The 23,307-nt window shown below is 38.5% G+C and overlaps 2 protein-coding genes across 7 annotated transcripts in view; one reads left to right on the plus strand and one right to left on the minus strand.

Moving 5' to 3' along the window:
* The window catches only part of MYO6 (myosin VI), a 145,924-nt gene extending 137,098 nt beyond the window's left edge, over window positions 1–8,826 (plus strand). For 2 of the 5 annotated variants that reach the window (XM_060615993.3, XM_060615989.3), the window contains 3 exons: window positions 1,032–1,058; window positions 3,623–3,841; window positions 4,363–8,826. In XM_060615993.3, coding sequence (XP_060471976.2) covers window positions 1,032–1,058; window positions 3,623–3,841; window positions 4,363–4,562 — 446 coding nt within the window. In that variant the 3' untranslated portion in view covers window positions 4,563–8,826. Of the gene's footprint in view, window positions 1–1,031; window positions 1,059–3,622; window positions 3,848–4,362 lie in introns of all 5 variants that reach the window. The other 3 variants (XM_060615988.3, XM_060615990.3, XM_060615991.3) reach the window with 3 other exon arrangements.
* Window positions 8,827–11,470: 2,644 nt separating this feature from the next.
* IMPG1 (interphotoreceptor matrix proteoglycan 1) overlaps window positions 11,471–23,307 on the minus strand; it is a 137,966-nt gene continuing 126,129 nt past the window's right edge. For both annotated transcript variants that reach the window (XM_060615995.3, XM_060615996.3), the window contains exons 15-17: window positions 19,413–19,608; window positions 13,566–13,638; window positions 11,471–12,191 (exon numbers count right to left, since the gene is read on the minus strand). In XM_060615995.3, the coding sequence (XP_060471978.2) occupies window positions 12,114–12,191; window positions 13,566–13,638; window positions 19,413–19,608 (347 nt within the window). In that variant the 3' untranslated portion in view covers window positions 11,471–12,113. The remainder of the gene's footprint in view (window positions 12,192–13,565; window positions 13,639–19,412; window positions 19,609–23,307) is intronic.

Raw genomic sequence — 23,307 nt, forward strand, 5'->3', positions numbered from 1 at the left:
TGGGACATTTTCAGGATAAAATGTAACTTCTGCTCTGGAAGTAGTTATTGTTTTCTTTATTTTTTTTCCCATGTAAAATACATTCTGACACAGGAGTACAGTTAAAAGGAGGTGAGGTGTACTACGATACTTTTAACAGCTCAGTTGAGAAAATTCTGTACCTAGGTAGTTTCCTAGAGGGGTAGGTAATAAACCTTTAAAAGGAACTACTCTGTAGTTTAATATTTACAAGGATAAGAATTCCTTAATTTGAGAAAATAAAGTGACAACTTATGATTAACAAAAATATAAGTAGCTGTACTTAAGAATAATACTTGACAGATCATAGTAAAGTCTTGTAACTGGGAGTAGAGAGAATCAGACCCTCCTCCTATATGCTATACTGGGTGAGCACACTCTCATCACATTTACTATGGAAAGAGATTTCCAGAAATAATTCTTAGGGCAGTGGCAAATTACCCGGTAATGATTTACAGTATGTAGTTGCTTAAGACAGTGACTTTGGAGAGTAGTTTTTGTTTCGTAGTTACTAAAATAAAAATTGAATGAGTTTAAGATTGAGGGAATTGAAAGAAATTAGAACATACTGAGTGTGTATAAACATGGCAGTGCTTTCTCTCTAAGGCATATATTTTTTTGATGAATTTAGAAGTTTTTTATTTCTACAAAAATTCTAGTAATGCTTTGAAGGTACTATAATATCTGTTATTGAGTCATCATGTTGGATTTTTATTTGAATATTACTGTATCCCAAAATTACAAATGAAATATATATATTTTTGAATTTAGATCCTCTTTATATGTCCATAAAGCAGAATTTCCTAAAATATTATCAAAATAGCTTTTTTAAAAAAAAAAATCAGAAAGGAGCATATACTTGTAGGTAATTATGAGAATATTTGGCTGTGGATAGGATATTTATTTATTAGTCACCTCCTTGATTGATGCGAAGGCTTTATAAATGAGAAGAATGCTCATTTAACAGTTTTGCCACTTTTATGTTTTCTTCAATGTAAAATATTTATTCACAGATTTTGCACCATTTTTGAACAATTCACGTAAGTCATTGGGTTGTAACTTATGAGCTAACTGGAAGATGGGTTAAAAATACTTTATAAAGTACTAACTTCTATTAAACTTTGTTTTGCTACAATTTTAAGTGGAGTTGTACTACATTAATGTTGGTTTGGCCATACTAAGATATTTAATTTGAGATTATGCTTTCATTTGGATCACTCCAAAATACATATGCAGAACAAAATTAATCTGTTGTTTTATGAAATTGTTTCCTTTAAAAAAAAATAGCACTTTAAGCTGTGAATATGCACAGTTCTTATTGTAGCAAAACTCAATAAGCAGCTGATATTTTAGAATTAAGACTAACTTTAGGTGCTGGTTTCGAACACTGTTAGGGTATCAACATTTCATTCCAAAGACATCTGAATTTGTGTGATAATCTATACAGGTTTAATAGGACGCCCCCTAAGAGAAGAAGGAGATTATTCCGTGACTTGTATAGTGTCCTGTGATGCATGTTTTTGATAATTTAAAAGCTTTGAGTCATCTTAGCATACAGTAAATTTTTTTTGCAGTCAGTTGAGCAATAATGATTTGGATATAATGCCATATTTGTTTGCCAACTTGTTGGACCTGATTTTTTTTAAGTGCTTCTTGTAATTTATAGGGCCACATTTAAAACATTTCATACTTTAAAGGTGACACAATTGGATGTGAAAAAAAAGTCGTTTATTAGTTTCAAACTTTAACAAATGTTTATTTTGACAAAGAGAGAGTGTGGGAGGGGCAGAGAGAGAGACCCAAGCAAGCTCTGTGATGTAGAACCCAGCTTGGGGCTCAGTTCCACGAATTGCAGGGTCATGACCTGAGCTGAAATCAAGAGTTGGGTGCTTAACCAACTGAGCCACCCAGGTGCCCCTAGTTTCAGACTTTTAACATCCGTATCTTTGTACTTATCCAGATGAATATTTGTGGAAATTAAGGCTTCCTTAATGCAATGTTCAGTTCTCAACATTAGTTTAAAAAAAAAGAAACTATCAAAGACTTTCCCTTGGATTTCTAAATTTTACCCAATATATTAAGGTACAGGAGGCTGTTATTTTAAAAGAAAAAAGGTTAATTTAACAAGTGGCCATCAGTATCCTAGTAAGTTCCCTGTCAGTTCGGTATTCTGTTACTGCTTAGGATGGAGGGAAAGTTTTTTTTTCTTATGCTTTTAAAATTTCCTAATTTGGGGTTAGTATATTTTCTGCAAAGTAGGAAATTTTTAAGTTAAAATGGAAACACTAAACTGTAAGTGGTTTGGATGAACAAAGAGTAAATGAACTCATGTCTATGAACATGCTGCAGGCGGTGTGTCTCTTTAAAGTCACTAACAAAACTGGGCTTTGGTGTCATTCTTTCCTAGGCATGTGCAGCTTTGCTAACTGCTTTTTGCTTTCTCTGGTTTGCACAGAAATAAATTCAGTTGCTATAAAGCCTTTGCTGTTGGTGTTAAAAGTAGAATAAGAGTGTTTGCATCCTTTCAGTATTTGGAAATTCTTACAAAAGCCATGTGGCCTTCTTGACTTACATATATTCTGTAATTTTTCATTGACATACTTAAGCGTTTCAGTGAGGTTCTTAATTGAGCTGCAGTAAATGGTTGGTCTGCTTTTAAAGTTGTGAGTAAAAAGCATATTAAACAGACTTTCTGAAATTATGCTGCTGAAACTGCAAAATTATTGCCCAGGGAAGTGTTTGTATTTGTAGATAAAATAAAAACCTAACTGTTTTGTAATGAAAATTGAGCAAGGGGAAAAAATTGATATGAGTGCTGGGTCCAGTACTAGCAGAAAAGCAAGGGTTTTTCTTTCTCTTTCTCTCTTTTTTTTTTTTTTTTTTATGACAAAAAGAACCAAATATTGTATACTTCCCACTTATTTCAGTGGATTTTATCCCAAGAGAAAGAGGATTTCAGGAAAGTTCATGCTTACTGTTTCAGTTTTGTTGTTGTTGTCATGAAGTTGCCTAGTAGTGCACTGTAGTAGTAAAAGATCTGTTCTGGCCACAGTTTAAATCCCAAAATCAGTTGGCAAAAGAGCAAACTTTTGTCTTCCACTTCCACTTCTGAGGAAATAGTAATTAGATTGACAGGTATCTATAATTCTTCACGTTTGTGAAATTACCATTCATTTGTTTTATCATGGGTAGTCTCATGAAAGTTATTCTGTGGCCTTCAGCTTTGAACTCTTTGGAGGAAAATTGTAAATCCTAGCAAATAATACTGGTTTGCTTTTCTTATTTTAGGTTACTGATACAGACATTTGTGGGAATCTGCTTGGGCTTGTTTGCTGTTGGTGTTACGGTGGGGGTGAGGGGGAGTGGTGTGTGTGTATGTGTACTTGCAATGTTAAGCAACATCTTTAGGGAAAGAAAATTCTAAGAGATCACACTCTACGTTTTATTCACTTCTAAGTAATTGATATTTACATGTGTTTTAGATTTACTTTTAGGAACCCCTCTTCTTCTCTTACAAAATGTGTGGTGCATTTTAGGAGTAAAGGCTGTTTGCGTTATCCCCTGGGCTGCTGGTGTAACTTCCCTTGCTTGTTCTTTGTAATAGCTCAGCAGAACCCAGCGACTCAGCTTCCTGCCAGGCAGCAGGAGATCGAAATGAACCGACAGCAGCGCTTCTTCCGCATCCCATTCATCCGCCCTGCCGACCAGTACAAAGATCCGCAGAATAAGAAAAAAGGCTGGTGGTACGCGCACTTTGATGGCCCGTGGATTGCCCGGCAGATGGAACTCCATCCTGACAAGCCGCCCATCCTGCTTGTGGCTGGTGTGTGTGAGTCACGTGGAAAAAGGATTATAAACCCTCTGAAGGAAACAGCCTAATATACAATATTAATAATCCATTAAATTTCAGGACTGAGGGATGGAGTTTTGCAGTTAAATTAGACTTCCAGTTACTTGAGGATTAATTTATGATGTGAAATTGTTTGGATTAATTATGTCCTCGTAGAACACATAGAAACTTGTCTGTGTCCTTAGAGCCTTATCATTGGTATTTAATTATATCAGTTGATTTATAATTGTTTAAAGAAATGTAGCATTTTTATTAAGGTTGATAACGTGTTTGATCAACTGCAGTGTTAGTACTTTCTGAAAGGGTCCTTGGTGGAAGACAAATTTAACTTGTTTCTGGTGAACTTATTAAGGAGATTTCTGTCTTAGAGGAAGAAAACAAAGTTTTAAAAGTTCTCGATTCTGTGAGAATTGGTAACTCTTTCAGGTATAAAGTCTATAATAAGTGCCTCTAAAGAGATACATGCTTAATTCTCTGATGTCTCACCTGCGCAGGGAAGGATGACATGGAGATGTGTGAGCTGAATCTTGAAGAGACAGGCCTGACTCGAAAGCGTGGTGCTGAGATTTTGCCAAGACAGTTTGAAGAAATTTGGGAACGCTGTGGAGGTATCCAGTACCTCCAGAATGCAATTGAGAGCAAACAGGCGAGGCCCACGTATGCGACGGCCATGCTGCAGAACCTGTTAAAGTAGATGGTGCACCTGACCTGACAGCTGGGAGCCAGGCTGGGGCACTAAGTAGGGTGTGTGCCCCCCGAGATTTGACCTTTCTGTGACCATGTTAGAACTGCTGATACAAAGTGAACAGATTTTATTAATCATGGCTTTTTGTTAATTTAAGGTAAATTATGGTAGTGAACTTGGGACCTAAAAATTGTTTTTGTGTATCCAGCTGTAACTGTTAAACCTCTCCTCCCTCTAATACTGGTTAACACTTGGACAGATTCTGACATTTCTCATTCTTTGCCAACAGACTGCCTGAAGTCCATTGTAATTGTTCTCTAGGAAAGGAAATGTTTTAAAAACTCAAAATACTGACTTTGCAAGGATGGCACAGAACCATATAACTGGAATAATGAAACCTTAGGTTAAATTTTCTTGTGAAAATTAAGTCACTTAATCAAGGCACTGATGCTTTGATCTGGAATGCTGTGTACTTTTTTAATTCACTTTTTCAGAAATTGATGGATATTTCCATTGAAAGTGGAAAATTTTTTTTCCTCCTCCTTTGTGGTGTGGCTTAGTTTGAGTAAAGCAATTCACCTGAACTTCTAGAATTCTAGAAAAGAGCCTGAATGTATTTGATGTACTCTGCGATAAAGAAGGTACTCACAGATTTATTTTTCTTTTCTATCATGTTTTGTTGCTATATAAGAATATTTTCTTACAGTCCGTGGACAAATAAAGGAAATTCAGGCCATTTCAGTGCTTAAAAGTTTTGAGATAACTTGTTTCATTTAGAAAAGGAAATAGGTTTTCGGTGGCAATGTGGCTTAACTGGACTGAATTCAAATTATTCTTTCAACTTCATCTCAGTTGCAATTTTTGTATCAGAATCTTGTCCAAGTTGTTTCGTATGATTTAAGCTAGTGTTCTGTTTCAAAATATCTTTGTTTTTGAAAATGTCTAGTGTCTTTTTTGGCCTTGAGATTTTGGTAATTATAGAACTGTTTTGTAAGCTTTGTAATTTAAAAGCCCAGTACTTGGTAATTGCTTATTTCATGTAACTGACGATTTAATTTTTTTCTTTGTGTGTTAGTTTTGATCAAATGTCAGCAGTTTCAAATTTAATATTTATGACGTTATATTAGGAATTTGGAGACAAAAATACATCATGGAGTTATGCTGATATAATGATAGTGAGTCGTGTTTGTATTTTAGAATAAAATTAGAAAAATAAAATTATTCTCTGTACTTTTCCCCCTGATTTTTAAAGACCCTAGCCTTTGAAATGATTTCCAGTGATTGTTTTTTCTAGAAAGAGTACCTCAGTCAGGAAGATCTTTCCCAGCTGATTAGATTAATGCTTGTGAGAGCCACACACTTTTTTCTGAATTGTTTCTCTCATAAGATGTGTCTTAGTACAGAAATATTTATTTATTATGATACTGTGCAAATGATTGTCTCCTGTTAAAGAAATTAAATTGTCCTATCTGTGCTATTGGGAATGTGAATAGGATTATCTTCTGAAGGCTGTATTACTGTGGAGATTCACCCACCCTTGGGTCATTTGGTCCCTGTGATTGGTGCAGAAGGTCTGGTTACTGAAAATAAACGACCTGTTCTTTCTCTTCTCATCACTTGCCTTTAATTGGTGTTTTTATTTGTATAGGATAGTGAATGATGAGCTTAACTAGTAGCAAATAAAGTCCTTGAAGAAAATTTAATAACCAAATTGACTTTTAATGACTTATCCCTTTAGTACTGTTTTCAGAAGGAGTTTTATGTATCTCCTAGATACATTTAAGCACTAGATGGAAAACCCATCAAACAGGTTAAAATTACTGTAATGAGAGAACTTAATGTTTGAAAAATTTGTAAGACACTTATCACAGCAAAGCATTGTTGCAAGTCTTTCATTTTTTATTTTAATAGCTAATAAAATTACAGTTTTAAGCCATTTTGTTGCTAATTATGTCACACAGCTGTCCTAGAACTTATCTATTTAAAGTTGTCTCCTGAGTTAATTTTGGCTACCAGGAGAATTGCCCTAATTCAGATAGATTTACAGTAACCTACATATAATAGACACACACACACACACACACACACACACACACACACACACACATTCCCCTTTGCTGGAAAAATTTGGGAGCCTGTCAGCCTTTAAAAGAAGTAGCAGAAATGGTGTTCTAAAAGATGTGGATATAGCTGTTTTACAGTGTTCACAGTCAAACCCATAAACGTTGTGTGAAAACTATAGGAATCAAAAGTCAATTTCTATTTAATGTCATTTGAATTGAGATTTAAAATTTGAAATTTCAACCAGTGTACTGTATATTAAGAACTAATCTCTTTTTTAAAAAATTTTTTTGAATGTTTATTTTTGAGAGAGAGACAGAGCATGAGCGGGGGAGGGGCAGAGAGAGAGGGAGACACAGAACCTGAAACAGGCTGCAGGCTCTGAGCTGACACAGCACAGAGCTTGACACAGCCTCACGGACCGTGAGATCATGACCTGAGTCAAAGACGGACACTCAGCTGGCTGGGCCACCCAGGCGCCCCAAGAACTAATCTTCTCTTAATGGGTTTTCTTACTCAGTACATGTTCCTTCCTTAGTGTATACTTTACAAAAGTAGACATACATAAAATACTAAGAATGAGAAGGAAAAATTCAATTTGATTATAATGTAATTCCTAATTCCACTAACACATTTGAGATATGTATTATGAGCTATGGGTATGCACTGAGAGAAAGGAAGTTTCTTTAATACACACATGTCAAGAGAACAGTGAATTTTCTTTGTTGTAAAGTTGAGTAGATGGCACCTTCTCAAAGGATTATGTGAGGAAAAAATAAAATAATGCACGTAGGAGTATAAGCCTACACAAGAGACATTCTATTGTAACTTACATTCTGCTTCCTATAATGTCTTTTTAATAGGTCATTCTTTCCTGTAACACAGTGAACCTTTTGTTTTGCAAACAACAAAGAAAATATAATCTTACATGGAAAATAGGCAGGTGGTATTTGTGGGAGCTTAGCTAGAGAATAGAAGAAACAGGCAGGAATAATAATGAGGATTAATTGTAGAGCTCTATTAATTGGGTTTTTAAAAAAATATTTTAATTCACAGGTTATTACTATGGTTCTCAGGGGATCCAGATACGTAGCTCTTTGGTTTCTTTTTGTGAAGGACTGTAAAAGTACTTGGATAAGTAGAATAAATATTTATTGAATGAATCATCAGTTAATACAATGTTAGTGGTTGGTCTGCCTCCTTTTACAGAGGAGGTAAAAGAAATCCAGAGGGATCAAGTAATTTAATTCTAGACCATGAACGAGATATAAATATTTTTGCTCCAATCATGTGGAACAAAAAGAATAAAAAAAAATTGTTTTGAGTAGCCCCCTGTAGATTTACAAAGGGTTGTTCCTTTGTCATTCCACATCTCCAGAAGGTGTGACATATTCTATGTTTCATTACCAGAAATAACAAGTATTGAGAGTTTACTTCTCCCAGAAGACAAACTAACAAGGGAGGAGAGGGCAGAAGATACTAAAAATGAGAATAAGGACAAGTCGAGGGGAACAGTTGTAACAATAAGGAAAGAGAAGAGGAACAGTGATGGAAGAGAAAGAAATGGGTCTGCCCCTGAAAACTCTACTTCCCCAAGTTGAACAACACTGATACATTTTGGGTGACAAAGCACTCCTGATCTTTGCTGAGTTTTAGAGTGAATTATATGTAATATAGAAGCAGAACCTCTGGTTATTAAAACTCGGGTCACAGTAGACCTGGTGTATAAATTCTTAGCATATAGAAATGGCATCGCCACACTGGAGAAGATGAGCAGTGAGTAGACATTCTGTGCATAAGCCTCATGGAGGGATAGAGTTGGACAGACTCTGAGAGGTAGAGTCTACCCACGTCAGTACCAGATCATTGAATATAGTTACGTTCAGTTCACATCAGTGTATTCTTCCTTCCCCATCACCAACTTAATAGATGAAGTAAGTTTGGTTGTCAGACTTCCCAGAAATCTTACAAAAGATAATCAGGAAAAAAATGTACATTAAAATGAGAATCTTTAATCCTAATTTGTATCTATGCAGAATCTCACCTTCAAACCTCAGATTGGCTTATTGTCCATTTTCTTCTCACTTTTGAAAATCCATCTAATTGCAACTGTTACTTAATTTTTCCTCATTTCCTTAAAAATGTATATCTGATTATTTCCTAAAATACTGATGTACTGGAAATAGAAATAATAAATGCCGTCTATGTAGAACTTCCTCTTGCATCTTGTGCTTTTAATACAGTTACAGCGTGTTAAAAACAATTATAAGCATTACATTTGTTGCCCCACGTCTCAGATGGAATCAATTGGAGAAGTCTGGGGTCCTGAGCTGGAACCCCTGTGCTAGATGGCTGTGGGAAGAGGCAGTGGAACTCAGGTGACTGACTGGAATATCCTTGAGTTTTGGTCCTAAACTTTTATGGGTTTCCCATCCAGGGAACAAACAGGACTAACCATATGCGGTCTACAACTACTCACATTGACTATGATGAAGTTTTGGGGTAATGGGGGTTCATGGGGTCTAGAGCCAACGGCCGAGAAAGAATTCTTGAAGACCTCTTTGGTGCAAGAAAAGGTGATTTACTAGAGCGTGGGGGCAAGATCCATGGGCATGAAGAGCTGCATGGGGTCATAACAGGTAACTCCTTATATACCCTCAGGTTGGGAGGGGGTCAGGGATAGAACAATCTCTAAGGAATTTTGGAAGCAAGGTTTCCAGGACCTTGAGGGGGCTAGCTGTTGCTAGGGAAACACCATTTATTACCTTTTAATAAAACCTCAGTCATGAGACCCCTAAGATGTATATCAGGGGGCTTGGAGTATGATTGCTAGCATATATCTTTGGGCAGTTGGGATAAAGGAAGTAGACTTACAGGATCCTTGAGGTTGGGATAACGTTAGGCCGAGATTCCCTTTTGCCCCCAGCAAAATGTCATCATCAAGGCAGCTGAGCTCCTAGAGGGAGGTCAATGGGCTGTAGGCAGTAAGGGAATTTGATTTTACATTTGCCTTAGTTTCCCACATTACCATGGCAAGCACTTAAATCCGTTTCCTTGGTTCTTGGGCAGCCAGGAGTGTCCGAGGAATATCACCCATATTCCACCTGGGGGTGGGGTGCTGTTAGACTGTATTTTGCCCTCAGCTTGCCCCACGCTCCCTCATCAACTAGAGAAAACCCAAATCTTGGCTACCTTTCCCCAGGTCCTTACCAATCTGTCTGTGACATGACAAAGGAAGTAAAATCTAGGGATCCAAAGAAGAGGCCTTCTTGCTGAGACTTTGAATGTAGCCTCCATAGGCTACTTCCTGCCTCTCATTTGGAACCTAATGATCCAGGTGGGGTTTCTGAGAGTGCAGGTCAACAGCTCTTCTCTGGCTGGTTGGAAAAGACCAATCTGAAAAGTGGGTGATCCAATGAGTGAGAGACACTGGCTTCAAAGCAGGACCCTTTTAACAGAATGAAGTGTTCGCCTACTTCTCTTTCCCCATCAAAAACTACATTCCTTACTCTTGTTAGAGCACAACTGAAATGTAGAGGGTGGAGGGCACATTATGAGGAGGTGATAGTGTTAGAATTTAATTTTTTCTCTTGATGGAATCGTTTTCAAGTGCTTTTGGTTGGCCTATCATGCTTCTAACAATCGTGTTTTCCCTTGGGTTCCAGAGATAAGTGAGTAGGTACGTCTCCTACCACCGTTCTTTGTGGCACTTGATCACCATGTCACAGTTTGAATTCCTTCTCCCAAATCACAGGTCCTCACTTTAGGGGACGATTGGGGGTGGGAATAGGGTTGAGAGCCATGCATTTATGAGGCCAACAGGAGTGAATTTGCAAGGGTTTGTAACCAGGAGGGGATACCACTTCCCAAAAGAATATGTCTTCATTAGGAAATACTTGTTTTTATTCTTGAAGTTTTACTGCTAAAATGGTGCTGCCAATGTTGAATATTTTCTCATCTTTTGATAGCATTAAAATCATGTGTCATGATCCATAAAGCAAATCCAGGGAACAGCTACTAAAACACAGATCCATTTTATTAAAAATCTATGAATATAGTGCTTACATTTTATTGAAATTAAGGTTTTGCAGCAAACATATTAGTAGTGGAACATTTGAAATAGATACAGAGAAATCATTTTTCATTAAGTAGCATGTTTAAAAACTGACTAAACTGGATTACTTTGATGCCAATCTACCTGTGCACACAGCAAAGTTAATGTCAAGAAGTATTCAATAGAATTATTAAATTTTAGGAAGACAGTTCTCTGTGGTGGAAAATAGGAATTGGTTATGTCACAAAGTACAATGTAATTTTTCCCCCCAACATAGTGTCTTCCTTTAAAATAGCTTTATGCAGGGGGTGCCTGGGTGGCTCAGTGGGTTGAGCGTCTGACTCTTGGTTTTGGCCCAGGTCATGATCTCACAGTTTTGTGGGTTCAGGCCCCACACTGGGCTCTGTGCTGACAGCATGGAACCTGCTAGGGATTCTCTCTCTCCCTCTCTCTCTCTGCCCCTCCTCCACTCATGCTGTCTCTGTCTCTCTCAAAAATAAAGTTAAAAAAATAGCTTTATGTGGTAACAAGAAAAGTTAGATTTCCCATAGTATATATGTCTGAATGCCAGTTCCTTTTTCTATTAAAGGAACAATTCAGGGGCGCCTAGGTGGCTCAGTCGGTTAAGCAGCCGACTTCGGCTCAGGTCATGATCTCGCAGTCCGTGAGTTCAAGCCCCGCGTCGGGCTCTGTGCTGACAGCTCAGAGCCTGGAGCCTGTTTCGGATTCTGTGTCTCCCTCTCTCTGACCCTCCCCCATTCATGCTCTGTCTCTCTGTCTCAAAAATAAATAAACATTAAAAAAAAATTAAAAAAAAAATAAAGGAACAATTCAGAAATTATTGGCAACAAAACAATCTACTGTGCAAGCACTAATTTCTTGTAAAACTAGTGTGCCGAAGAACTGAAGGTGTGTGTGTGTGTTTGTGTGCATGCGTTACAGACATTAAAGTGCAGAGCATATATACCCTCACCACTGTTTACGTACTGGATACATCTGTGTTTCAGAGAGACCTGCATCTCCTTGCATACATGTATTTCACGTGCATTGTAACACATGAAGAGCTTTGCTTCCTGATATATTGTTCAGCCTCCCCAAAACAATAGGTAAGTTGCACTTGTAAATGATCTGTGAGTAGTGTTTTGAGGGCAGCTGGAAGCAAACCTGGTTTGCTGTCACGACCATCGGTCAGTGATTGTGTTTTGCGCTTTGATAATAGCATCTTTTTTATGCGGAAAGTATCAGTCATCAAGTTCACAATTCTTCCCTATTTGAAATATGGTGTGTGTTGTTTCTCAATGTTGACTATATGCCTGGATTCGGATGACCGGTAAATATGCCTGCCTATGTTTTCAGAATTTTCACAGAGTGGACACAATTTTCCTTGAGAAAGCAATCCATTTCTCTTGAGACAGATTAAATTATAATCTGCATAGTTTTAGTTTTTAATTTCCTTCCCAATCTTGATAGTTAAATTCTTCATATCCGTCAGCCAGTAATTCAGAATCTCTTTTCCTGATTATCTGGAAGAGAAATAGTTTCAAGAGCTTACGAAATGCCATCTGAGGTCAAATCAATATTTCATTCTAATATTGCCTCCGCTGGTGTTTGAAAGAGTATGCTTGCCATTTAGGATATCTTCTTTGAAAGGTTTGGGGATGCCCTCCAAAATATTCCTAACTTTATAACCTAGTAGGAATGTATTCCATCTCTTCTTAAACCCATTTAGATTCTCAGGCTGAAGCATCTCTTAAAGCAGAGGGGGCAGTTTGTGAATTAAAGTCACCACCTTCCCTTCCAACCTCAGCAAACATGATTATTCCATGCTGCTGCTTCATTTGAAATGTGGTCCTTAAATCTACCTGGCACTCTAGGATTTACTTAGCGTTTGCTTCATCCTGGACATTTTATTAATAGCAGACATGGTGTTTCATTGTTATTTTATGGCTCACGACTGAACTTCTTCTGTCTTTCCAATTTCCTTTGTTTCAGGAAATAAATACGGCACACATTAGTCCCGTGTGCACCTGGCTACACGGAATTATGATTAGTATTTGGTGTGGTTGCCTCAGCATCCTTGATTGTATATTGATGGTAATAACTTGTTTCAAGTACAAGCTTTGATGTGTGTGTTTCCATCCAACACTATAGATCTCGGGTAGAGTGGGAACTGGCTGATTATCACTCCCTTTTACAAAACATCAAAGACTAGGTACAATTTTTGAAACTAGGCAATTTTAGGATAAAAGTTGTCCAAGGTATTTTCTCGGAAGGTATTTTTTTTAATCTCTATATTTAACCTGGTTAGAGATAAGTTATTTCCCTTTGTAAAACAGAATTATTTTAGTCAAATAAGTTGGATGAATACTTTGAAAGGGATACCTAGGACACTGGAAGGAATATTTATCTGAGGATGAAATTATAGGAATTTTTGAAGTTACCCATTGTTCACAAATCATGTGTCTTCTATATATTTCTCTACATAAATTTTTGCTTTTGCTCATTGTTTGAAATCAAAAGAAGACACAAGAATATGCATAAAATGATTCAGTTCCAAGAATATGAGTTATTATGAAAATTTCAACCTGTTGCAATGCATTTGATAAATGGCCTGTATATTTTTATAAGAAAAAGTGAATAAAATACTTGGCTTGTTTTTCTGTTATTTTATTACTTTGTCTACACATTTCAGATAATGCCAGCCCTCTGTCTCTATCTTCCTTGCACCAACAAATCCCCTTACAATACCCCCTGCCCTTACGTACTCAATTAAAAAGCCCAGCAAATAAAGGCAAAGTGCTCTTTCTTATCTCTCTTTAAAACAAGAGTCAGACCTAGACATAGTTTAAATTTTCTTAAAAATTCAGTAAAACCAACATGTAAAAGTATTACTTTACCTTGTTATTTTGCTGATGTTGGAATTTTTTAACACTAGTTTTGTATGCTTGATTTTTAGAGTGACCTGGTGACCTACAAAAGAAAGCAAAAATATGGTATTTTATTTCCTGGGCTTATCAACATTGAGAGCAACTACAACTTGCTACTATTTTTGCTTTAAAATGATGACAACAATGAAAATGGATCGCCCATTCTTGTAGGTGCTGCCAGTGAGAGCTGAAGAAGTGTGCTCTCTGCTTCTGCCCCTGAGTCCCACCTCCCAGTTGGCTCACCGTTCTTGGGCAGCGGTCTCGGAAGGCCTGAACAGAGCTCGAGAGAAAGATGAGGGATAACTTCATCTCGCAAAAAGTGGAATTATTTATTTTCTGAGTTATTTTTAAAGTCGTGAGTCGTGGTTGTTGAACAACAACCACGTGTAATGACATTTGTTTGTACAATTTAAAAACAAAAGTTACTTTATAATTTGATGTATATAATTCCACATTTTTTAACATACATATTATATAATTTCTGGTAGTGTATACACCTTTTGCACCTTGCCCTTTCCCTCTCTACATTATAAAATGGGTATAATATTTGGGGGATGTTCTGTGACATATATTCATTCCCTTATCAGTAAACTGTTTTCTTTCTCCCAACATTCTGTCCATAATAATTTCAGGGAAAGGCGTAGAGATGGTATCACTATAGGAGGAAGGAAGCTGCTATCCTGGAGGTGTAGTCTGAGGAAATAAGTTCCTTGTTCCTTCAGCATGTTTGGTTCCTACTTGCCCTGGTTGGGTGATTTGGAGGCTCTGAGAATACTAAGGGATGTGTAGGTGTGTGGGGTCAGAACTGAGAGATCACAGGTGAGGTAAATATGAGATAGAGGCTTTCCACAGGGCCTGGTGAGGCAGGGAGAGTCTCCACCCCCCCTCCCCCCCCCACTCCCCATACATCTAGATACCATCTTGGAGAAAGGATAGGAAGGGAAAAGATTTTTAAGGCTGATTATATATTCCAAAGGAACTGAGTTGCCTAAAGTGATTGCTTCAATTGTTAATCAGATGAAGTTTTAAAAATTAGATTGGACTATATTAAACTCTAACTCCTCCCTCTCTTGGCTCCTCCCCTCACCCCCACTTCTTCTCCATCCAGTGGAGAAAGTGCTCCTAAGGGAGTTAGGAACAGCTACAGGAGATGAAAAATGGACCCCTCCCCCATCTGAGGTGTAGCAAGTGAGTAAATCTGGGATCTTACTGTAGTAAGACAAGTACTTCCTTATTATAAAAATCTCCTCAGAGATGTCACTTTGCATCATCATTTCCTTAATCTGGCTCCTGTATTAGGAGCCTATTAAATTAGGCCCATTAAGCTGAAGGACAAAGTGAAAAGTTTTAGATCTGAGGAGGAAAAGTCATAATTTATTTACTATTAGATCTAGATTTGTATTTTTGGAATATGTATAATAATTGTGATTAATGAAAGTCAAACTCATTAAGCTTTTAAAAAAGAGACCTTTGAAAATGAAAATTTTGTTTATTCTTGGGAGAATTTTTGCCAAGTTCCACACAACTGAATCTATCTACAGAACATCTACAATTGAAGGAAAGGAAAAATGTATGGAGTACAGTCATAAATACTGAATGGAGGAAAAGAAGGAAGAATAAAGGTGCAAATACAATGAATGAAGGCCTGGCAGTGGAATGACAAAGAAAACAAACTGAAAATGTTTGTTGTGACTCAATGGACTCATCTGTTCAGCAAGGCCCTTGCCCTCAGTACAATTTCCCATCTCTCCCTTCATTTTCAGGTAGACTAACAAAATCGCAGCTGAGTTTACAATTCTTGAGAGGGTGCTGCTTTCGGTGTTACATCACTTTCATGTCCTCCACAGATGTGCTTCTGCGTTTAGGCTTGCATTCCAGACAGGGAATCTCAGGTTGTGTTTAGGGGGCTGCCCTTTGTGGATAATCATCAACCAGCTCCAACCATGCTAGAGGCAGGGTCGTTTACCCAGAAGAGCGTCTCATTTATCCCTCACCTAAACCAGTGGATGTATTCTGATCATCCCCCTTATCTGAATGAGAAATTTGAGGTTTAAGGTTGCCCAGGGTCACAACTAGTTGGGGTAGAGCTGGAATTTTAATTCCAAAGCCTCCAGACTTCATCACTGTCTTTGTCTATGGTTGATAAGGTCTTAAATTGTCATGTAAGTAAACCTCATATAAGTAAACTGTCAGAGTCACATAAACGGTGGCATCCTGTGAGGAGCAGGAGGAGGTGGCGAGGATCCAGGGGGGCCCCTCAGCACCACTATGCTCAGGAGTCTTCCACGCTGTCTGAGGTAGCGCGCGAGGGCAATGGGAATTGTCCTCATGCTGAGGAGATCCGAGTTTAGCATTTAACATTGAGCAATTCTTGAGGCACCTGGGTGGCCCAGTCGGTTAAGCGTCTGACTTTGGGTCAGGTCATGATCTTGCGGTCCGTGAGTTCGAGATTCACATTGGGCTCTGAGCTGTCACAAGCCCAGCATCAGGTTCTGTGCTGACTGCTCAGAGCCTGAAGCCTGCTTTGGATTCTGTGTCTCCTCTCTCTGTTCCTCCTCTGCTCATGCTTTCTCTTTCTCTCTCAAAAATAAACATTAAGAAAAAAAAATAACACTGAGCAGTTCTTCTTTCCACTGTTAACTGGAATAGTAGCTGAGTGCATCTGTCATTCCACATACGCGCTATGCTTTTCCTTACATCTTTGAGTGAACCATACAAAATTGCCAATATTTGATGATTTGTTAACTGACAGAATGGTAATGCCACACAATTGAACCTACTATACTTATAAGTACATAGTTTAATTATTAGGTTATTACATAAGGTCTATTCTGCAATTTACTTTTCTCATTTAATCAAATGTCTTTTTTTTCCCCCTATGGCAGCTCCAGTAGAGCTGTATCATTGCTTTCTAACTGCTGTGTTCCTTAGTGACTGACACACTGTGCACGATTTAACTCTTTCTCCATAGATGGGCATGATTCAAAGCAATGATGCTGCAAACATTTCTATAAACATATCTTAGTGCACAAATGCAGTTATTTTTGTAGGAATAATTGTCTAAAAGTAGAGTATCTGAATCAAATGAAAACTTTTATGTATACTAACAAATATTTCTTGATAAAAGGTTTTTCTAATTTATACATCCACCAGCAATGCTTGATAAACTCGTTTTCCTTGGGGGTGCCTGGGTGGCTCAGTCGGTTAAGCATCTGACTCACGATTTCCGCTCAGGTCATGATCTCACGGTTCTTGGGTTGGAGCCGCTCGTCGGACTCTGTGCTGAGAGCTCAGAGCCTGGAGCCTGCTTCGGATTCTGTGTCTCCCTCTCTCTCTCTCTGCCCCTCCCCTGCTTGCACTCTGTCTCTCTTTCTCTCAAAAATAAAATAAACATTAAAAAAAAAAAAAGAACTCATTTTCCCTGACGTTACCCATACTGGATATTATTATTTATTTATTTATTTATTTATTTATTTTTACCAAACTCACAAACTCACAAATGCTATCTCTATTGTTTTTGGATTTCCCTGATTATAGTGAGAGTGAGCATCTTTTCCTACGTTTTCTTGGTCATCTGGATTTCTTATATGAGTTTTTAAGATATAAAATAGGTTGTAAATATTTTTCTCCCACCTTCTTAATATGTTAATTTTATTTGTGGTGACTTTTTTCCTGTAGAAATCCTCTTCTTAATGTCATCTGGGATTGGTATCTTAATTAGAGAAGGTTTTTTTTTTTTAAGCCCAGGATTATTAGAAATGGTTTTAAAGATAGTTTTCCTCAATTTTCATAGTTTTGATTTTAGATTTGAATCTTTGATATAGAATTGATCTGTGTAAAAAGTAATTTTATTTTTTTCTAAATAGAAGGTCAAATTGTACTCTTACCATTATTGACCAGTCCATACTTTCCACTGATTTGAAATGCTCAAAATAAATTCCGGTGCCGTGTGGCTCAGTCGATTAAGTGTCCAACTTTGGCCCAGATCATGATCTCACAGTTCATGAGTTTGAGCCCCGCACTGAGGTCTCTGCTATCAGCGTAGAGCCTGCCTGTCTCCCTCTCTCTCTCTGCCCTTCCCTGTCCCCCCCCCCCCACGCCAAAATAAATAAACATTAAAAACTCCCTAAATATAAGGATCTATTTGGGTCTTATATTTATTCTGTGTATTTATTGTCCTAGTGCTCTAAATATTATTTTATGTATTATTCTCTTACAGAGAAATCTCTCCATCATTGTACTTCCAAGATTTTCTGTTGTTCATTTTCACTTCTGGAGGATTTTAGGAACAATGTCAGATTCCATTTAGAATCCTGTTGTGATTTTAAGTGAGATTAACCTGGAGAAAGTTGACAGCATTATCGTAACCCTCACTCATCTGAATGGACATTCTGTGCTTTATGTTCTTTGTAAAGATGCTTTATAAACGTAATTTCATATGCCCCCAGCAGGAACCCAAAAGGTTTGATTAGTCTCAAAAAGGTTTGATTCAATGAGGGAATCGAAATTCTGAGAAGTAATTGGTTGAAGGTCACTTGATTAGTAAATTGCTAAGCCAAAATTTTAATCACAATTTGACTCCAGAATATTGCTTCTTAACCATTATTGGATAGTTGTCTTTAATGTGTCTTTAACTTTAAAAGAACAGGGTTATGTTTCAAGAAGAGAAAGGCTAAATCTTTCTAGGTTCTTTTTTTTAAGTTTATTTATTTTGACAGAGAGAGAGAGAGCAGGGGAGGGGCAGAGAGAGACTGAGAAAGAGAATCTAAGCAGGCTCCCTGCTGTCAGGCTCCATCTCACAACTGAGATCATGACCCTAATGACTGAGCCACCCCGGCGCCCCTCTCTTGCTTCTTTATTGAGGAACTGATGACCATGAGCTCCCTGGTGGGAAGTTAGAGACTGTGGCCACTAGAATGAGTAAGAGGACAGTTTAAAAAAAAACTATGATGATCTACTAAAGATAGGGGTACAAGGTGGTCTAAAAGCCTGAGGAAATGTTCAGGTGTATGTATTTGGAAACTCATGACTGGGAAAGGTGAGACAGGCTCACGAAGAAACTCTCCGAGGTCAGAGTGCACAGTGTGGACCTTATCTGGGTATCACAGGATTTGGAGAAGAATCGGGAGGCTTCATGTTTCCTGACCGTTCATAACGCCACCTACACCCTAAAGTCTGGGTCATGAATCCCTCCTCCTTTTCCCTCTTCTTAAGAGCTTCTCTTAACCTTTCTGTTGGAAATAAAGATTGACTAAACACAGCAGACCTAAAGAAAGGACTACTATGTAATCACTAAAGATGACGGTATGGAAAATATTTAATGCCATGGGGAATGTTCTAAGTACAAAAGCTGAGTATAAAACCAGAAGCCAGTCTGATTCCATTTTGCTTTAGAACATTCTATGTAAACATTCTGTATAAACATATACATCAAAAGATAATAATAGCTAATAGGTGAATATCACATGATTTTTTATCTTCTTGCTCATAATTCTGTATATTTTCCAAATTTATTATGATGAAAACTGTCTTTACAAATAGGGGGAAAAAACCAAATACACACACACGCACGCACACACATGCACACACACCTCAACACCAATTAAGGTGGTACACCCAGACGTACTGCATCAAAAGAGAGCCTAGCAGGGTCTAGCCATGTGTTTGAACAAGTCCTCCTCTGGAAGATTTTGATGTTCACTGGAGATTGAGAACCATGTGAGTTTAAAGGGCCATATGCATTCATTCTAATGACAGGTTTCTCAAGAGCAAGAGTAACAAATCCTTGGGTCTACAAAGTTACTGTACTTGACCTACCTGCACGGAGCTCCCTTTCCCTGGATGACCTCACATCCCTCTATGGGGGTGCAGAGGCCAGAGTCCCGGCGGTCCAGGCGCGCCTGGCTCTCATACCCTGGTCTGCAGCGACACTCTGCTTCCTTGGTCCACTCATTTTTTACACACTGGGCAAATTTGCCACAGGCCAGGAATTTGCAAGGGTCTGCTTGATCAGCTGTAAGATATGGGACAGATTTAAAACAATTTTTTTTAATGTTTATTTTTGACAGAGAGACAGAGCATGAGTCGGGGAGGGGCAGAGAGAGAGGGAGACACAGCATCCCAAGCAGGCTCCAGGCTCTGAACGGTCAGCACAGAGCCCGGATATGGGACGAATTTTAATGAATGCATGGATTCCTGAGCAGTGGAACAGGCAGAAGTCAAAGGCACGAGACCAAATATATTTGCCATCACTCCATTTTGGACTGGTTTGTACAGCAGTGATAACAGACTGGAATGAAAAGGGAAACACACATTTCTGTATCTTTGAGTTTATGACAATGATAACATATTTACTCTGAATATAATCATGAACAAACTTGGTGGTGCATCAGAATCAACTAGAGGCCTTGTGAAACACAGATTCCTGGCCCCAGCCTCAGAGTTTCTGATGCAAAGGGTTTGGGATGGGGACTGAGAATCTGTAGGTCTAGGGAGGTCCCTAGATGATGCTGATGCATCTGATCTGGAGAGCACACTTTGAGAACCACTGCAGTAGAGAATTAAGGTTTTTTGTTAGGTTTTTAAAGTAAGCATTTTCTGCAGCAATGAGTTACGAAAGTATGTATTTAAGATCAGGTGTATACCTTGTAAAGTAGTCAAGTAGTCGTTTATGTGGACAGTTTTGAGAACTCAGGACAATTTACTGCTTTAAAAAATATCTTTCTCTTAGTCCCTTGCTGATCCCTCTGGCCCCAGTGTTAGAGATCTTTCCTTTGGGTTAATTGTTTTTCCTCTATTAAAATTCAAGTGGATCTCTAGTTTCTGTTTTGTTTTGTTTTGTCACTGTTCTTTTTTACTTTAAATTCTGTAGCTGTGTCTCAATTTTTTTTTTGTAAATGAGAATCTCAGAGTATTTAGCTCAGAAGGCCTGTGGCCCCTGCCAGCTCTTCCCTGTTTTTATAGAACTAAGCACACTGAACTCTCAGGCAGAGAAGCAAATGGCCTGCGTCCCCCAATGCTGATGGCAGAACCAGCCTCTGGGCTGAAGACACTTCTTCCTTCCGCCCTGGAAGGAGCTCCTGCTGAATCACAGCAGCCATTTATCTTTCAGATTGTTCTTTCAAAAGGAACATACTCCATGCAAGGAGCTAAGGCACAGGTAGCCATGCATAAAGCTATTCTTCCAAGAAGCCTAGGGGAAGGTAAGAAATACATACAGATATTTCTATAGGAAAAGCCCCGTACCTTGTCCAGTGTAAGAGCTGTAAGATGAGCTCTAAATACAAGTTAGAGAAGAGATCGTTTCAATTATTTAAAGTGAGTTGCATTTGTATGCGCAAAGACTAGGAAAGGCATTCCAGCTGGACCCAGCAGCATGAACAGAGGCATAGAGGAGGGAGAGCAACAAATATGAGAAAAGAGAGACAGGAAAGCCCAGTTTGGAGGCAGCAAAACCTTGTGGACTGGAAGGAAGGGAACTAAGACTGGAAAGGTAAGTTAAGGTCAAACTCTGGTAGGTCTTGAATGCCATGCTAAGGAATTTGGACTCTCCAGGCAGGTGGGAGCCATGGAGGATTTCTGGGCAAGGGGAAGAGTATGATCAGAATTGTGCATTAGAAGACATGTAAACACAATTTAGAATTGTCAGAATTAGGATGATTTCAGTGATCATCTTGTCCTGTATTCCCCAAGTGGGAACATTTGCAGAACTCTAAGTCAGCAGGATTTAATAGGTTTTATACTAGAAAGAGGTTGGTGCCTAAATAAGTACTTTTTGTTTTCGTTCTTTGTTTTTTTAATGCAGGGTGAAATAAATGTAACAGGTTTCTTTCTCTTTCCCTGGTTTCTCTTTCTCTTTCTTCCCTCCAATCTCACCCTCTTCTCCTTTTACTTTTAAATCTCTTTAGGGTCATTAATAAGCTAATGTCTACTTGAATCTTCAAGTGGAGAAGAACATAGTCAGCTGCTTTGCCGAATTTGTTGCCCACATAAGCTCTGTGTAGGGTCACTGGGGGGACATGGCATGGGGTGAGAATTCCAATAAACCCCTTCATTCGCTAGCCTGATCCAGCGCCTCCCTGTGGTGGAAGAAGTGATAGTGAGGTAGATTAATAAAGCCAGCCCAAGCTGTGGGCATGAGCACTTCCTTGAAAACATATACCTGGGTCTCCCAGCAAGGTAGACAATGCTAGAAGACTTTACGTGAAGTTCTATTGCTCTGCAGCTTGAACAAACAGGCCTGACTACTGTGAACTGGCTTTCTCTGCTTCAAAGTTCCTAAAGTTGGCCATGTTGTGGGATCCTTGTCATTGTTTAGAAAATGATTCAGATTTACCCTGACAACCCAGGTGATTCTCATGCAGGACCTGGTTTAATAAATAACAGCTGTCAGCAACTTTACACTCAAGACTTTTAGTCTTGAAAACACAAGTCAGGGAGGAATAGAGGCTCCACTTCCTTCTCTCTGCAGTGGAGAAATACACTAACTCGGAAAGCTGACTCAATGTACAGATTCTAGTCCTCTGAAGAGTAAAGGTGTGATAACCAAATGAGTTTCCCATTGAAAAAATATTACCGATTTACCGTAATTTCTTTCGGCCCCGCCCGACATTGTCTGCGCACCAGTAAGGCTGAACAGAATGCAATCAGGCAACGTTGGGGAAATAAATTTATCCAAATTTGGGGGCCCTGGATCAGATATATTTGAAGAACAAATGCACCTTGTTTATAAATAACTTGCTTTTCCCATGGTATTTATTCAGGACAGGTCTAGAGAGAAGTAGGAGACTTCAAATCACTGAGCTTAGTTTTTGTTTGCTATGTATACCTTCTTGGGTACTAAGACAACATTCACGGATTCAACAAATACCAACTGGGCCCTTCAAAATCTGCAGCAGTAAGAATTTCAGACAAACTAATTGCTTTAGATTTTTATTTTAGCCTTATATAAAATTTGACATGTTAGAATGTTAGAGCTGAAAGGTATTTTAGAACCTTCTCATGAATTTGTTCACTTTGCAGGTGAGGAAGCTGAGGCCCCAAAGTTGAGTGTTGCAAAGACCACAGGCTGTTTGTGTTGGTCATCTGTGTGAGAGCAAGTCCCAGGGAAGGAAAGAGCCAGGAGGGGTAGCTGTGGGACCACAGCAAGTAAAGGCAATTGCAGCGAGTTAGAATTGTACCAGAAGACACAGTATTTACAATACTAATTTGCAAAGCAGCCCATACCGCTTCCATTATTATACCTTAAAAATACTTTTCCTTGGTGTGCTGATGGTCCTCTACTTACCACACTTGGAGGGGCACCTACAGCTTCGGGCTTCAGGCAAAGACTGAGAACTGGCTGTGAGCTGACTGTGGGAAGGAAGTGCCACGGAAGAGAAGAGACTGTATTATGAACAAAAGTTTAGTAGAAATTTCTTTTTTTTTAAAAACTCTTTTCAACATTTACTTATTTATTTTTGAGAGAGAGACAGAGCGTAAGCAGAGTAGGGGCAGAGAGAGAGAGAGGCACAGAATCTGAAGCAGGCTCCAGCTCTGAACTGGGGCTCGAACTCATGAACCTCAAGATCATGATCTGAGCTGAAGTCAGATGCTTAATCCCCTGAACCACCCAGGTGTCCCTAGTAGAAATTTCTTAAGTAAAGCTTTTCCTATGCTTTGATTATTTTCTTTCTTTGTCATATCTTAAAGACATTTCTCCTTAGAATGACGG

This window comes from Panthera onca, chromosome B2 (genome assembly GCF_046562875.1).
Source record: "Panthera onca isolate mPanOnc1 chromosome B2, mPanOnc1 haplotype 2, whole genome shotgun sequence".
NCBI lineage: Eukaryota > Metazoa > Chordata > Mammalia > Carnivora > Felidae > Panthera > Panthera onca.